Source organism: Phodopus roborovskii, unplaced genomic scaffold (assembly GCF_943737965.1).
Source record: "Phodopus roborovskii unplaced genomic scaffold, PHOROB, whole genome shotgun sequence".
Lineage (NCBI taxonomy): Eukaryota > Metazoa > Chordata > Mammalia > Rodentia > Cricetidae > Phodopus > Phodopus roborovskii.
This window is the reverse complement of record NW_026126459.1, coordinates 30,003,530-30,020,165: the sequence shown is the minus strand read 5'-3', so window position 1 is coordinate 30,020,165 and position 16,636 is coordinate 30,003,530. Positions and strand designations below refer to the sequence as shown.

The 16,636-nt window shown below is 37.0% G+C and overlaps 1 protein-coding gene across 3 annotated transcripts in view; it reads right to left on the bottom strand.

Annotated features, from left to right (window-relative positions):
- The window catches only part of Gls (glutaminase), a 67,161-nt gene extending 51,010 nt beyond the window's left edge, over positions 1-16,151 (bottom strand). For all 3 annotated transcript variants that reach the window (XM_051190139.1, XM_051190141.1, XM_051190142.1), the window contains exons 1-4: positions 15,630-16,151; positions 4,759-4,855; positions 4,302-4,423; positions 357-486 (exon numbers count right to left, since the gene is read on the bottom strand). In XM_051190139.1, coding sequence (XP_051046096.1) covers positions 357-486; positions 4,302-4,423; positions 4,759-4,855; positions 15,630-16,021 — 741 coding nt within the window. In that variant the 5' untranslated portion in view covers positions 16,022-16,151. The remainder of the gene's footprint in view (positions 1-356; positions 487-4,301; positions 4,424-4,758; positions 4,856-15,629) is intronic.
- Positions 16,152-16,636: the final 485 nt, after the last annotated feature.

The window sequence follows — 16,636 nt, the reverse complement described above, 5'->3', positions numbered from 1 at the left end:
TTCTCTACCTCCAACATGCTAGGATTACAGGTAGGCACCACCATGCTTGACTTTCCCTGGATAGTTTTTAAAACCTAGAAATATTTTACTTTATATTAACGGATATCACATCTGCAGAAATGTCAGTCATTTTTATTAGTTAAAATAATGTAAAGCCACTTCAGTCATTTTACAAATTAAATTTTTTTAAAACTTGGTTTCACTGTAGGCAGAAAAATAATAAAGAGTAAGTACTTAACTAAAATCGTTTAAAAAGCATCAAATATAATGGCTAGACTGAGTTAATTCATAAAATATCCAGGTTTATTATTTTGCATTAAATGTTTACATTAGGAAAATATGTGTATCAACCTTACCTTCCCGCCAGACTGCTTTTTAGCACTTTCATATAACTCATCAATGTGTGAGGTAAAAGACATAAAGTCAGGAATGACAAACTTTCTTCTAAAGGCTTGTGTCAACAAGACAATGTTGCTTTGAACACACCTGCAGAATGTGATAGAAAACAGAGAGGACACCTTTCAGTTATCAGCTAATAATAAGTTACCTGCTAAGGCACTACTCAGAGGAATATAACATTTTCATTAAAGAAGATTCATTATCCAAGTCAATTTTAGAACATACTCTCCCTATGTGACTTTCTTTCCATCCAGCTTATGCTGAACAGATTAGAAATAAATGTGTTTAAAATTGTGACGGATACTAAAATGGCAGTGCATTCTTTGAGGTATAAGTATTAGATAGAACAAGTTTTATATCCTACTAGAATTGATAAATACTAAACATGAGATTGTTTAACAAAAATCAGCCTTTAAAACACCTCAAATTATAAATGTTTTTCAATATTAAATAACCTTCAACATATCTGTCTTAGTGCCTTTATAACTACTGGTTAGTAGTTCATAAATAGTTAAAATAATTGCATATATTTCCCCTGAATAACACTTTGAAAGCCTTGTAAGATAAAACCAATTTGGTTTGGTCAACCTCATCAGTTATCATGAGTGAAAAAACATGTTAAGATGTTTACAAATGTAATATATACTTTATAATAAGTTTCTTCTGAAGGAGTATAACCAATTTTATATCATCAAAAGCCAAGCTACATGTAAATGTAATACATTAAAGAATAAAAAATGCTTTGCTGTTAAAAACCATTTCAAAGGCACAGGAAGTACTCAGGTGCATTTTAAATTCTGAGCTGGAGATTATTAAGATTTCTTTCTGAGTATTATTAACACAGTCATCGACATAGTCTGAGTATTGGTAACTCAGTCTTTAACTGACAAAAGACAACTTTATATACGTGAATGTCTAGCTACAACATAAACTATAATAAATACTTTAAGGCAAGGCCCATAATACGATAAAAACTCTCTGGTGGTCCTGGTGCATGCCTTTAATCTTAGGACTCAGTAGGCAGAGGCATATGGATCTCTTGAGTTTGAGGCCAGCTTGGTCTACAGAATAAATTCCAGGATAGCCTCAGCTCCAGGGAGAAATCCTGTCTCAAAAACACCAAAAATAGATAGAGTAGGTAGGTGATAAATAAAAAATAATAATGTCTAAATAAGACCTTTGTTATGAAAAGATAGGGATTCCTCACAAATAAATGGTAATACTAAATCAGCATGCTTTGAAGAAAAAGAAAAACAATGGGCATTATTAATGATCATGTTTAACCTTAAAAATATCAATATTTTCTGAAGAATCTCCCCAGTTCACAGATAAATGTAATTAAGAGATTGAGTAATATACCAATTAATATTATCATTGATTAATACATGTACGTGGTGCACAGACATACATAAATCTCAAAGTAAAAGAAATAAACTATTCAGCACCTTTAAAGAGGATTTATAGTCAACAAAATTGTACAAAGAATTTTGGGTATGGTGCTTGTTCTCGCATAAGTTACCAGCAAAAAACTATGTGGAAATACCCTTAAATGGTAAGTTACCATGATACACAATCAGTCTTCTAAAGAATCCAACTACATATAATGATGGGTGTTTAAATAGTAAAGATTTCCTTGGAAAATCTTTTAAAATAGATGTCATCAGTGTACTATAAAACAGAAGTTGTTTAAAATTAATTCTGAGGAAAATATACTTTTGCCTTTCAGCAGGTAAAAATCTTTCTCTGTGCTTTGTTCAATCACTTTCTTGACATGTAGGCTTTACAAATACAATGCACATTAATGTATTACAAAATTTTTCCTCAGAGAATTTTTCATTAATAAATAATACATAAGTTTTTAATAAACCAAATAATTATAAAATGCAAATCATTTGCTATTTCTAAAAACAAGTCCAAAAACTATGAAAACAGTTCTTTTATCTATGGTCTAAAAATGAATGAGTGAATAAGGAATTGACAGCACAAATATTTTCTTCCTCTTATATTAGTATAAAAACATTGACTCTGTAAAGAGATATAGGCAGCCTCCAACCTTCAAATGTTAAAAATTCATTTATCCACGTTAAAAAGGTCACATATAATACTTGTTTCTCTACTATAACAACTAAGTAGATATATTTTAGATAAAATAGCAACATTTTCCCTTAAACCTGAATTAGCTCTTTATAATTTCTTTATATTTTCTTCTCTCTATATATAATCTCTTTATAATGTCTTCTCTCAGAAGAAAGGAATTCCATGTTTTAACAACTTCTTTCCAACAACAAGGAGATAAGGCTGTTTAGTTTTGGCACCCTAACTAAGTAACATTGTATACTTGAAATCAGAGAAACAATTTCCCTGCAGTAATACCTTTCTAAGTGACCAAAACAGCTGACAATCAGAGGTTTTGAATTATCTCATTCTAGAAATGAAAAGTAAAATTTTGAGTATAACTCACTACCCAGACTACTGTGTTTCCGTGTCATGTTTGGGACTAGCTATATTATAATCAGATTTTTAAAACTTGAATTTATGTTTAAAGTTATAATAATTATTATATATTAATTCAAATAGAATTTTGTAATTGTGGTTCTTTGGGTTCATAACTAAGAGATTATTTAAATTGCTTTTAATTTTATAATGAAACAATGTTAATAAAGCACATTTTAAAGCAGGTTTAAATATGCAATTCAGTGCTTTCCCTTAACAATTGCAAAGCCAGTTCCCTATACCTATTATTCACACTCCAAACTACCATCATTTAACTATACTCATAGATAAACTAAAGTAACTTCCCCGAAAGCACCATAATCAAGAAAGACTACTTTGGGGCTGGAGAGATGGCTTCAGCCGTTAAAGGCTAGGCTCACAACCAAAGACATAAGAAAGAGTACTTTGTACAGAACAGTTCATAAGACAAATCCTTACTCCAAAGGCACAAATAAATCTGCAGGTGAATTCATTCCCTTCACAAAAGAAACAAGTCAACAGACTCAAATTCCTAATACCAATTGCAAAGCAAGCTTAATATAATAGCTACACATTAATGTTGTCTGCATTATGAGAACCAAGAGCCTGCTGATGAGAATGCAGAACTGGAGAAGTATCACAGGCATGGCAGAAACTTCAGAGAACCTCACTTAAATACTTATCCCTCCTTGGGATGCTGGAATACCCCCAGGAGAGATCTAGAACAAATCACCCAATCCACCAGAAAGGAAAGGTAATTAAACACAGACACACACACACACACACAAAATGAACTTTTAAATTAAATGTTGAAATTCTTTGGATCTACCTCAACTTAAGCCTTGTGGCCTAGGGGGAAACAAAACAAAACAAACAAAAAAACCCCACTATGTCTTACAGGTGTTTATAACTTTATGCTGCCTTACAAATACAGTAAAGAAGACTAAGAAACAGATATACAAATTCAGCAATGTCAAAATACTCACTCAACCAAATAAAGGTTTTAATCTTCAAAGTTGTCTTTAGTTCTCACCGTTTTGCAAAACAAAAGACAAGAGCCTAAAACTAATTCATTTATACATTTGAAAAAGAAAATTAGTTGATGCAAATATATATATACAGAGCTGTCTGAAGTCCTCTCATGTTCACCTTCTAAATCAACATATGGAAATTAATTTACATACCAAATAGAAAAGGTCAGCACATCACTAAGAATAGAACACCCAAACAGAATATAATTTCTAAGTACAAAACAACATATATGGCTACCTTTCATACAACTGATTTAAATCCAGTATATAATAGAACTTTAATGTAAGCCATCACTGTTTTTCAAAAAAATATTGACAAATGCCCTTTCTTGTGTTTTAAAAGCAAAATCAGCATACAGAATAGCAAATCACCATTAAAGGTTTGGCAGAAATTTTTACTTTTTAAAAAGATCTTTGTCTAGCATGACACCATCTGACGTTGTCTGAAGAGTTAATCTTAACATATCCATACACTCTTTCAACCTGGGATCGGACGTGCGCAATCCTGTAGATTTGAGTGCCTGTTTTTAAAAAAATAAGAGTTTGTAAATATACAGCACAAATAATGCATATGCTTATTCCAACTATAAGTTTCATTCCTGTACATAAAAATTTCTACAAAAGACTTGAACATGTGGTATTTATATTACTCCTATCCACTTTCTAGACAAGTTTCTCATTTTTTTTTTTTTTCCTTTCATTGATTACCTTGAAGTGAACATGGTAAAACTCTGACAAGAGAAACACTGTCAGAACTTAAAGGTCAGATAAACATTAAAACTATATATGAGCAATAGTATGCGACTGACTCAGTACTACTTCTTTGAAAGTTGAGAAAAAAAACATAAAAACTTACTGTAATAAACTTGTGAACAGGTATCTTTTCTTGCCCTTCTGCAATTGTATAGAACAGCAAATCTTCCAAGCTAGGTAACAGACCCTGTTTTATTTTACTAAAAGAGAAGGAAAATAATACAAAATTAACCTTGTGTGACTATTCTGTCCATTATTAAATAACCACTGTACCAAATATAGCTGAGGTGATAAATTCATAAATACTATAGCCATAATAAACACTGATTCACCTGTCAAATCAGTACCATTAGAAACCACACTGGAGAAAAAAATTCATTAATAATTTTCAATGCCAGATAATTTTTATTATCACGTATATAAAATTTTAAATCTAGGTTCTGTTTATGAAAGAAATATATATCTCCTCCTAAAGTATGGCTTATTTAATTTAATGCTTTCCAGTTATATACATTTTCCTGTAAATGATTTCACTGTGTTTTTTTTAGCTCAGTAGAATTCCACATATATGCACACAACATTCCCTTTATCTACCTGACAGGCATCTACACAGTTACACTTCCTGGCTACCAAGAATACGACAGTAATAAAACCATGGCTGTGCTGATTCTGATAGACTGTAAGCATGGACTCTGATAGAATATAAGCACTCAATTGATAGTAATTAGCTGTTCTTTTTCTTCAAGCACTTGTACGTGTGCAAGCACCTGCAGAGGCCAGAAGAGGGCATCAGATATCATAAAACTGGAGTTAAATTGGTTGTAAGCTTCCTGACTTGCATACTGGGAAACAAACTTGGGTCCTCTGGAATAACACCAAATCCTCTTAACCACCACTAGGTCATCTCTCCATCTCTTGTAGTTATTTCTAAAGCAATGCACACTTACATTAAAAAAAAAAAAAAAAAAAAAAAAAAAACTTCATAAGTTAGAGGATTAGAAAAAAATTTACCAGCAATACTAAAACTCTTAATAAGCTAATATAAAAAAAAAAAAAAATGTAAGAGTAAGAAAGCAATTTTTCCTATCTATTGAATAGCATTTAAGTACACTATCATACACCAATTTAATGTATTCTTGAGGAAAGTTTTCAGAAACTCAAAACATACTTCTTCATTCCAATGATCAATCACTGTCATAAATATAATGGTAAGAATAGCAGGTCTCAGCAAGGCATAACTAGCACCTGCAACCTCAGCCCTGGGAGGCTCAGATAAGAGAATCTCCCTGAGTTCAAAGATAGCCTGACTAAAGATGGAAATCTAGGCCAGTATAGGCTACAATTGAGAACCTGTCTCAAACTAGAAAAGAATCACAGGTCTAAGGCAGACCAACCCCCTGCCTACCTAGTAGGATTCATCAATACACACATACACATGTAGGAAAAATATATAATTATGCTCCAGAAAGCCAAAATAGGTAATAGAATACTAATTCTTTAATGTCATCAATTCTAGACTAGTTGTAAGTACAAATAGCAACTTTTATGGGTATATTTTCCACATTACTTGTTTAAAAAAAAAGGTCATGTCTGTTTATAACTGTTTCTGTGTTGAAAAGACCTTTTCTACATGTCTAAATGATTCCTGGATTAAAGATCGCCTAACAATTCTGAACTTTAATAAAAGTTTACTAGTATTTCATTATTTCCTAATAAAATTACTTCCCAAAGTATTACTGTGATATACACCAACACACATTTTAAAAGACAATAGCTGACTTATAAGCATATACATTCATACATAAGACATAAAAAATTTCTTCTAAAATCATGTTTTCAAAACACTGTTGTACCAACCTTGAAGGTTTTTACATTTTTTTATTAATACCGTGTATGAGTGCAAGCAGGCATGGGGCATGAGGGAAGTCTGAAAACAACTTCCAGGAGTCAGTTCTCTTTCTCTCCCTTAATGCGGTTTCCAAAGATCCTACTCCAGTTTCTGAGCTTGGGTGGCAAATGCTTTTATCAGCTGAGCCACCTCACAGACCCCAACCTTCCAAAAAAAAAAAAAAAACCTAAAAGTACATCAATTTATAAATACTAGTATGTTTTAAAAATTAACCTTTATAAAATGCTAATGACATGACATAATTTTGACCTTAGAGAGCTGTTTTTAAAACATACCTATGTTTTAATAATAACTGTGCTGTTTTATAAACATTCTTATTTAATCCGTTCTAATTTATGAATGGTAACAGAAATATAAGTATTACAAAAATATCACATAATTTCTGTTACAAATTTACTTGCTGACAAAAATGAGTAACATTATCTCTGACCACAGAGGGAGAAAGATATTGCACTCAGAAGAGATTAAAAACCTTCCTAAGGTTGCACAACAGCAGAAATGAATTTTGAATGTCTGTTTCATTGAATGTGGGGTTCAAAATACTACTACACTACTGGGTCCTTTGACTTATTTCCTACTTGCTTCTTTAGCAAGGCACAAGCATGTTTTCTAAGTTTTATCCTGATCTAATAGCCTTAAACAAGAGTTCAGTAATACTGACGGCCCAATATTTAAAGAAAATTGAACCAGCTGTCAAGATCAGTGAATAATAACATACCAATTATTTACAAAAAATGATCTGTCAGATAAAACTTTAGATAACAGCAGTTTATTACTTTAAAAACTGCAGAATAAGCTTTCTACATATTTATCACACCGGTAAATGGTATTTACTTTGTCTAAAAGCTATGTAAATACACTAAATATACACTTCTTTCACTTGTGGTACATAGTGAAAAAAATTAAAATGGTCTTTTATTACCACAGCTAGAAAAGTGAGTAAATATTTACTTGCTTAAAAGAGAAGAAACTAATTTTGTCCATAGGAAAAAAAATGTAAACCACGACTAAGGTACATGATCATTAAACTGTAAATATTGATATGGCAACTCGTAACTGTAATCCTTGCACTCAGGTCAGAGAAAGCAGGATTCTAAGTTCAGGGCCAGCCAGGACTACAGAGCAAGCCTCTGTCAAAATAAAAATAAAAACCACAGAAAATAGCTTGAACTCAAACTTTCAAGAAAGCAGAAATTATACCAAAGAGCCTTCTTGCCTTATACTTCTCTAAATTATTGCCTTTATGATGTCATAACCATGTATTTTACTTTTAGAATTTAAAAGTTAAGCACTATTTTTACAAACTATGTGCTAGACGACTTTTCTCCTGCCTTCTCATGGTTTCAGCTGTCAACCAGACACAAATCTAGAGTCACCTGGGAAGAAAGACCCTCAACTAATGAGCAGGTCATGCAGTTGTATCTGTGACGCATTTTAATTGCTAGATGAAGTAGGGGGTGCCAGCCTATCCTGAAAAGCCAGTAGTCTTCCTCTGTGGTTTCTGCTCTAAGCTCTGGCCTTAACCTGTAAGATAACACAAACCCAATTTACTTCTGGTTATGGTGCTTTGCTGGCTAGTTGTATGCCAACTTGACATAAGCTAGAGTCACTGGGAGTCAGAAACCTCAATTGAGAAAATGCCCCCTACTATACAAACCTACTATACATTTTCTTGATTAATGGCTGATGTGGGAGGGCCTAGACCAATGTGGGTGGTGTCACGCCCTTAGTGCAGGTAGCCTTGGATGCTATAAGAAAGCAGTCTGAGTAAGCCATGAGGAGCAATCCATAGCAGCACTCCTCTATGGCCTCTCATCAGTTCCTACCCTGACTTCCCTTGATGATGAACTGTATGGAAGTATAAGCAAAATAAACCCTTTTCCCTCAAGTTGCCTTTGGTTGTGGTATTTTATTACAATAGAAATCTGAACTAAGAAATGTGTCTATTACAGCAACAGAAACCAAACTAAGAATCTTTTACAAAGCAAGGAGATGATTTTAAACAAATACTACTTTGGTGGTACTTTGGTACCACTGTAGATGACTTATTCAAAACTAATTTATAGGGAGAAGTAAGGGAAAATTAAATCGCTCTGAAAATATAATGAGTGGCCCTTTTCAGGCATGAACTCTTGTCCAAGTATTTAAATAGAGGTAACAAACAACCTTTACAGAACGTAACAGAAGGGGGGGACAGCAGTTGGAGAGATGGAATTTTAAGGTCTCTCCCAAATCTAAACCTAAAAAAGACCAACAAATTCAATAAAATGCTTCACAAAACTGTCCATAGCATTTGGGGGGGGGGGGTGTACTATAAACTTGGTTAGCTAATTTACTCTTCTGAGATATTTTTTGAAATATATACAAAACAAAGAATTAAATCAACTTTGAAGTCATTTTCCAATTCCAATTACTAATGTGCTGCTAAAAATGTCATAAACTCTAATAAAAACATAATTTTACTCACTTAGTATTTACAAATACATTCTTAATTAAAAAAAAATGTTACTGACCTGTATACCTAAAACTGGCGAAAATGATCAACTATGTTTTTTTTTTATTATTATATGTTTATTTTACAATTTAAAAATTGGGTATAGAAGGTAAGTCAAGGAGATTATTAAAATGAAGAGGATAAAAATTAATCTATCATAAGGAAAACCATTTTAAATGGAGCAAAACCAATCAGTACCAGAGAATCCTTTATACTGAAATACATTTAATGCAGGGGTAAGCAAATTACAGTGCTGGTCTCTCCTTTCTGTAAATAAGTTCATCCACAGCATTGGAAAAGAGAAATGCTTGTTCACTTACCTACTATTGATAACTGCTTTGTACCATGGCTGACCTGGGAAGCTCTAAGAACCAGAGTTCAAGAAAACTGGGACTCCACATTATTTTGCCTTAATAGAAGTTTATCAGAACTTGTCTTAAAGTATCACTCTATTAAATCACAGTATAGTATTGCTTCCTTATACAACAAAAAAGTCATGAAAACTATTTAAAACTTTGTTGTTTTAATATGGCATAGAACACTGCCAAGGAGACTTATACCAAAGTGAAATTAGAATTTAGATATTTGAGGATTTTAGCATGTATGACTGGGTAATATGTGAGAAAAACAAGCAGCCCAAATCCAGTATTAATCATTTTATATGATTTTCTCAGTGTAATACTTATTTATTATTCTTATGCTACCAGAAATGAGATATCAGAATAGGAGTACCAGCAGGTTCCAGCAGGTTATTAAAAATTAACTGATAATTTTTTGTTTTTTAAAGATGTTTCCATTCACAGGAGAAATCCTGCTTAGACACAACTATTAAGAGGTGGAAAAACAGTGTCCATTCTCATAAGCACAGCTAATACTGTCATTTTTTGCTATCTGTCTACTACTCTTGCTAATCTCTTTAAAACTTAAGATCATACAGTTCATGGAAAATTTTGTATTCTTAGTACTCCATTTTCTTATAGCTTTAAGAAATGATTTACTTAACCATGCCACTGATACTGAGAAAGGGAACTTATTACAACTAACTACATTTTAGCACAGGAGTGAATAAACTACAGGAGTGGTCATCCCTTTCTCCAATACGTAAGACACTATATTAAAAATATTAGGGAATAAACTTTTCTGTATTTCAGCTTATTTTGTTAGCCTAGATTCCTAAAACTATGAATAATTTATTAGTTCCTCATTGGTTAAAAAATATTCTCCAAAAAGTCTGTACTCCTTTAATAGTTCCTACAAAAAACAAACAAAAAATTCCAAGGAATTTCTATCAAACTATCAAGACCAAGATTAAAATCTTTAAAACTGTACCAAAAAATGAGTAGATGAAAATGCACTCCAAATCCTGAAATTACCAATTTGGTATCCATTATAACAAAACAAACTATGCTTTTTAAAAATACTTTCACGTAAACGTTTCTTTAGAAATAAGTAAAGACTACTGAATGCCACATACCAGACAGTGGACACCTCTCCAAGGAGACCATTTTATTCCTACTTTGTCATAGTCAGAAGGCTGTCAAGTTCAGACATTATTTCTATGTACTATTTAATAACCAAATCAATTTTACAATGGAATAGTCTAGGGAAAATTTGGGAATAAACGTCTGTGTGCAACTGTATGCAACACTGACAGATATGAATAATCACAAAACTTTAAAAACGTATTTATTTGTTCCTTCAGCTTTAAGCATTCTCTTACTAGTAGGTACATTAGATGAAAAAGTCCACATAAATTCAAATGTGCCCTTGATTTATACAGGATTTGGTATTGTTGAACTATTTAAAGAATGTTTTTCACCTCAAATATTACAATAGAAGAGGGCATTTGTTTTGTTTGGTTTAGTTTTTTAAAGCAATTTTAAATGTCTTAAAAATTGTAGAAATCCAAGTATCTTCATAAACTTGCTCTTCAAGGTGACATTTACTTCTCAGAATAAAACAATATCCTTCCCCATTTTTTGGCTAGGTATCACTGCCTCATTTAACAAAAATATGAAATTAGAGCCCTAGAGATGATGGCTCGGTGATAAAGAGTACTTGTTACTCTTGCAGAGGACCCAGGTTCAATTCCCAGCATCCACAGGGTGGCTTACTCCAGTTTCAAGATATCCAAAGCCCTCTTCTGACTTATAAAGGAACCAGACATGCATATGGTATACACATATACATACATACATGAATGCATGCATGCATGCAGGTAAAGCACATTAAAAGATAGTAATTTTTTAAAAAGTGAATACCATTTGGTAGCTCCCTACATTTTGTAGATGGCAAACTTCTCAATGAAACAAAGCTGCAAGCAAGAAGCTAATATTTCAGGACTCAAATTTCTGTATTCATTGAACTTTATATAAATTTGTTCAATATTATGAGTTACTTGCAGATTATATACAGGTTTATCAATGACTACGAGATGCCTGGTTTAATGTAAATATTAGGGTTCAAAAATGTGACATAGTTACTGATACTGTTTTCACTTCCCATTGAAACAAAGAGGGTTGAAAGGTAGTTTAGCAGCGTAACATGTGCAAGTATGTACAAGGTCTAGGCTTAATCCTCTGCATTGCAAAAACAAACATGACTTGAAAAAGTTTATTCCTAGGGAAATCACAAAACAATGAGAGAAAACTAAGAAGCACAAAATAAAAAATTAGATACTCTTTTAAAAGATTATTAAGTATGAGTCGTCTATGCGAGTAATATGTGCTCATGAATGTGCAGGTGTCTGCAGAGGCCAGGAGTGGGAGTTGGGTCTTCTGGAGCTGGAGTTACAGGGCTGGATATGATGCTGTGATCTGAACTCTGATCCTCTGGAAGAGCAGTACATACTCTTAACCACTGAGTCATCTCTCTAACCCTGAATTGTAAATGTTAACCTTTAGAAATTCAAAGTAGATGCAATTCAGGAGGATCATGAAAGTATCAGTCATCTATTTGAGAAGTTTTTATTATCCAATATCAAAATATATTATCTAAATCTGCCAAATACTGTCTAAATTTCATTTTCAGTACTGTTTGAAGTATGTATTATTAGATCTTACTTTGAAATTCAATTTTCACAAAAGACAATGCAATAATTTTTGTGCTCCTCACATTCCACATATTAAATGTAGGAACTATGAAAATACAATATATAACACCATTGAAACTAGATGAAATCACTTCTGTGTGCATTTTATTTTTAAATTTAAACTCTTGTGTAACTAAAAAACATATTTCTAAAATTTCAGACTTCCTGGAGACATGCAAACATAATTACTGCACAAGGGGCATATAGTTGGTTTGTTTGTTTATTTAACAACTACCAAACTGCTCTCCAAATAGTGAACAAATTTATGCCTTTAAACCAGCAAGGCATTCTCTTTTCTACCACTTTGGGATCACTGCACTTACAACACCTGTCAAACTGATGGGAAACTGGTCTCATGGCTATTTTAATGGAATGTTTTCATTATTGCATCCTGTAAAAATTAGGTTTCGTAAAAAATACATACTAGCATTTCATCTCCCTAATAAAAGAAAATGTTCAAACCTAAGGTAATTTAATGTACACAAGCACACATACACACCCCAGCCTCTCCTAAGGATCATTCACCAAAATAAAGACATTTCTGGGCTTTGCTGAAATTAGTTTTAACAGAGAAGATATAAATCTGATTTCTTTTTTTAAATGTTAAGCCAGCAAGCAAGTTAGCCAAAGCTCTTAATGCCACAACACATTTGTAATTGATAATGTTCATTCTAGCCCATGTTGTTTTCTGAAAGTCATAAGCTACAGTGTGTAAAACAGACAATCAGGGTTGGGGGGGGGGAGAAATGATTGATTTGGCAACACAAATATAAGGACAGAGCCTGGCTTAAGAACTAAGGTATTATCTATACAAAGCTGAATATCAGAGTAAAAGGAATGGAAGTCCTGTTGAGAAGGTAAAGTGGGGAAGGCAATAATGACTTCAACGAGGAAGGAAACCTCGGAGCGGCCACAGGAAAACAGACTGAACAACTGTTTTAAAATGAAAGGAAGCAAGCCAAGCAGTTTGGTTTTTAATGATGAAATGAACAGTGATAACAAAATTAAGATCACTACAGAGAAAGCTTGAGCAAAGATCATCATGCTTATCTCTAAGCTATTAAAATGTTAGTCATATAACAACCTTATCAGACTGAAGGTCTGTGACAATATAGTGTAAGGTGATATGGGTTCAGAGTTTTACTGGTTTTTGGAAAAAAAGATAGACAACTTGATTACATTCCAACAGCTACAGTTTACAATAAGGTTAGTAAAATATAAGGTCTGAACCAAGGAAAGAAAAGCACTATGAACTAATGAGAGTGCTGTGGTTAAGCATTAAGTTTGCTCCGACCTTATTTCCCAGCAAAGTTTAAAAATGTAAACTGCATAAAACACACAGCTTCATGTAAGACATGTTTCTTTCAAGACAAACTTTCTCTGGGAACTAAAAATAAAAACTGTCACATGAGTCTGAAATTCAAAGATCAACACCCACAACAGGATTTTAAACTAAAAGAAGAAACTTGTATTTAGTGAATAAAGTGTAGTTTTTAACACATGCCCAACACTGTTCTAAGCCTTGTATAAAGAACAGCAACTATTAATTTTTACATGGCTATTTCTTAGTAACCTTATAAACTCTGGCAGTCTTAAGAGTGCTGGCAAACAAGATGGACTGCTGACTGAGAAAGACCTATGCTTAGGAGGGAGGCTGAACATTTAGAAATGATAAAGCTTAGAAAGGTCAAACATGAGCTGACTTAAGAGTGGACCGATTTAGTTGTTATCTAAATGTTGGTACAAACACATACTCTCACACTAGTCTAGTCCCTTAACTAAAGTAAACAAGGTTATCTTATTGGCACTTAACACTCTCCAGGAATCTGAGCAAATCTTGGGGAATTCCCTCCCTAAAAACTGGTTTCTGCTGGGCAAAATGAAGGGAAACAGGATGGGGTATTAGCCAAAACAGCGTTCCTAAGTTACAGTTCTGAAATGACTTATTAATATTATTAATAGGGCAATGAAACCAGAAACTTCTGGGGAAATAAGACACAAAAGTTCATTTTCCTATCTGACTTTTTAAAAAAGGGCACTAGAGCCATGTGGGATGGGGGGGTAGGTCACAGAACCAGCTGTACTTTTAACAGAAAGCACCTGTAAACTGTGAATATTAACTATTAAATGGTAGTAAATGCACTCTGCAATTCTGTTAAGTATAAACGTGTTTTGTGTCACAAGCCTGGTAAGCCAGATGGTAAGGTGAGCCCTGTATGTGATTAAACATACATAATAGACAGTCTACTTTCTAAAAAGAGGTGTAAATTTAACCAAAGTCTAGGTTTAAAAAACAAAACACTAAAAGGGATTTGAGTTACCTAAACCAACACATTTCAATGTGCTCATGATCATCAAGCTAGTTTGTGGCACAAATTTGTCCATCATAAAGTGATTTTCGCTTGTTTTGAAATAGCATTTCCCCCCCTCTGGGAAAACAACCAATAATGTCTTAGGAAGGTCCCGACATCAATTACAGGAAACATTAAGCAGGCCTGAGCTTGAGGTTTTAAAATTCACACTTTCAGTTTGACTTAAGCTATAGTGCAGAGCTGGAAAGAGAAGTAAAATGCAAAAACAGGACACACGGTGTCAGTACGAAGTCAGAAAAATTGGATATGTCTAAAAGTCAACGTTTACCTAATTGGAAAAACTAAACTAAATCTGTCATATTTAAAAAAACCCAATTTTGTTGAAGCTAACACACGATATATACGAGTCAACATCCTATCATAATTAAGTCCCCTAAACTACTTAAGATATTTGCGTGCTTATGTCACCCTTTATTTGCTTTAAAAACAAAAACCTGTCACTGTCACATTAGACATCACACAAGCCATTGCTGGTCCCTGTAGGAACAGGTGGTCCGTGCTGCGTGCCTCATCCTCTAGGCCACATGTCCCTATTCCGCCTAATCTCATTTCTCAAGCATTATTTCCGGTGGCCCAGATGGCTCTACGCACGCCAAAACGTTCCACCTTAGAAGGATTAAGGGCCCTCTGCCACATCTGGCATCCAATGGGATGGTGGCAGAGGCTTAGAGGCGGCAGGCAGGGGCAGTGCGGCCCGTAAAAAGGTGAGTCGGGAGGGTAGAGGCTCCGCTCTACGCCCGACTCCTCAATGTCACTCGCCAGAGATGGATGTTGGTGTGGCATCACCCTCGCCAAGCCCGGAGGCGGGTCAGGATTGCGGCCGCGAGCCGGGGGGCGCTGGGCACGCGGCGCGGGCCGAGGGCAGGGGCGGCAGGCCGGCTACCCCGCCGGTCGTCCCGGGGCGACCCGCGCGGGCGAGGAGGGGAAGTGGGAGCAGGCGGAGGGGCGCGGGCGGGGCCGGGCCGGGCCTAATCACATGGCGCAGGCAGCCGTCGCCGGCCGCCTGGCATCGCTTTCTTTCTCTTCCGCGAACCCCGGCTGCCATGCCGCCCCGCCGCCGCCCACCGCCCCGGGCCCGACCTCTCCTCGGCTCACACGCGCCACTCACTTGTCGCCCGCGGCCACCATCTCCTTGCCCTCGCTGTTACCGAACGCGTCCGTCTCCCCCGGGCTGTCCTTGGGGCCCGGCGCTGGCGGGGCTGCGGGCGGCGACGCCCCGGGCTGCTGCTGGGGCGGCGCGCCTCCCTTGCCCAGCTCCTGCAGGATCTCCGAGGGCGAGCTGGACAGGCCGCCGGCGCCCGGGCCCTTGGCGCGGCCGCCCCCGCCCCACCACGGGTGGAGTCGCGCGGTGGCCACCAGGCCCGCGGCCGGCCGGCTCCCCGTCCGGGGGCGCCGGCACAGCGTGCCGAGGGGCTGCGCGCGCCGCAGGGCGGCTCCGACGGCGGCGGGCGGCCGCAGGAGCAGCTCGCGCAGCATCGCCGAGCCTCGCAGCCGCATCATGCCGCCGGCGCCCGCTCGTCAGCAGAGGATGCTCCGGGCGTGGGCGGCCGCGCTCTTCCCGGGATGGTCTCACGCGCGGCGGAGAGAGAACTGAGAAGAGGACGAAGGGTCCGCGGCGGGGTGTGGCTCCTGCTCCTCCTCCGCCTCCGCCGCTACCGCTGCCTCCGCCGCCGCCGAGCCTACCGGTTGCCGCCGCTCCTACAGCCGCCGCGAGCACCGTACTGAGGCGGACGCGCAGGGGAGGGCTAGAGACATTCCCCGCTCACCGCCCGGGGGCGGGAGGACGCCAACGGCCCGCCCCCTGCGCGTTCTTCCATTGGCTCAGTCTGCCGACATCGCTCCTGATTGGCCAGAGAATCTGTCAAGTTCGTCTCGGCGCCCGTGCGCAGTCCCCGGGTCCCTGGAGGGCGGGGAGAAGGGAGACTGACGTGCGTGGCCGGCAGACCAAACCCCGCCGGAGAGGCTCGCCTCTCCTCAGGCCGCCTGAGGCCACGCTAGGCGGGGACCGCGCCTCCGGAATCTGGGCGCTCACCAGGCAGGTGCGCCCCCGGGATGCGCGTCCTTGAGCTACCGGGAAGCCGGAGCGCGCCAGTCCGAGCCGCCCAGGACTGGAGC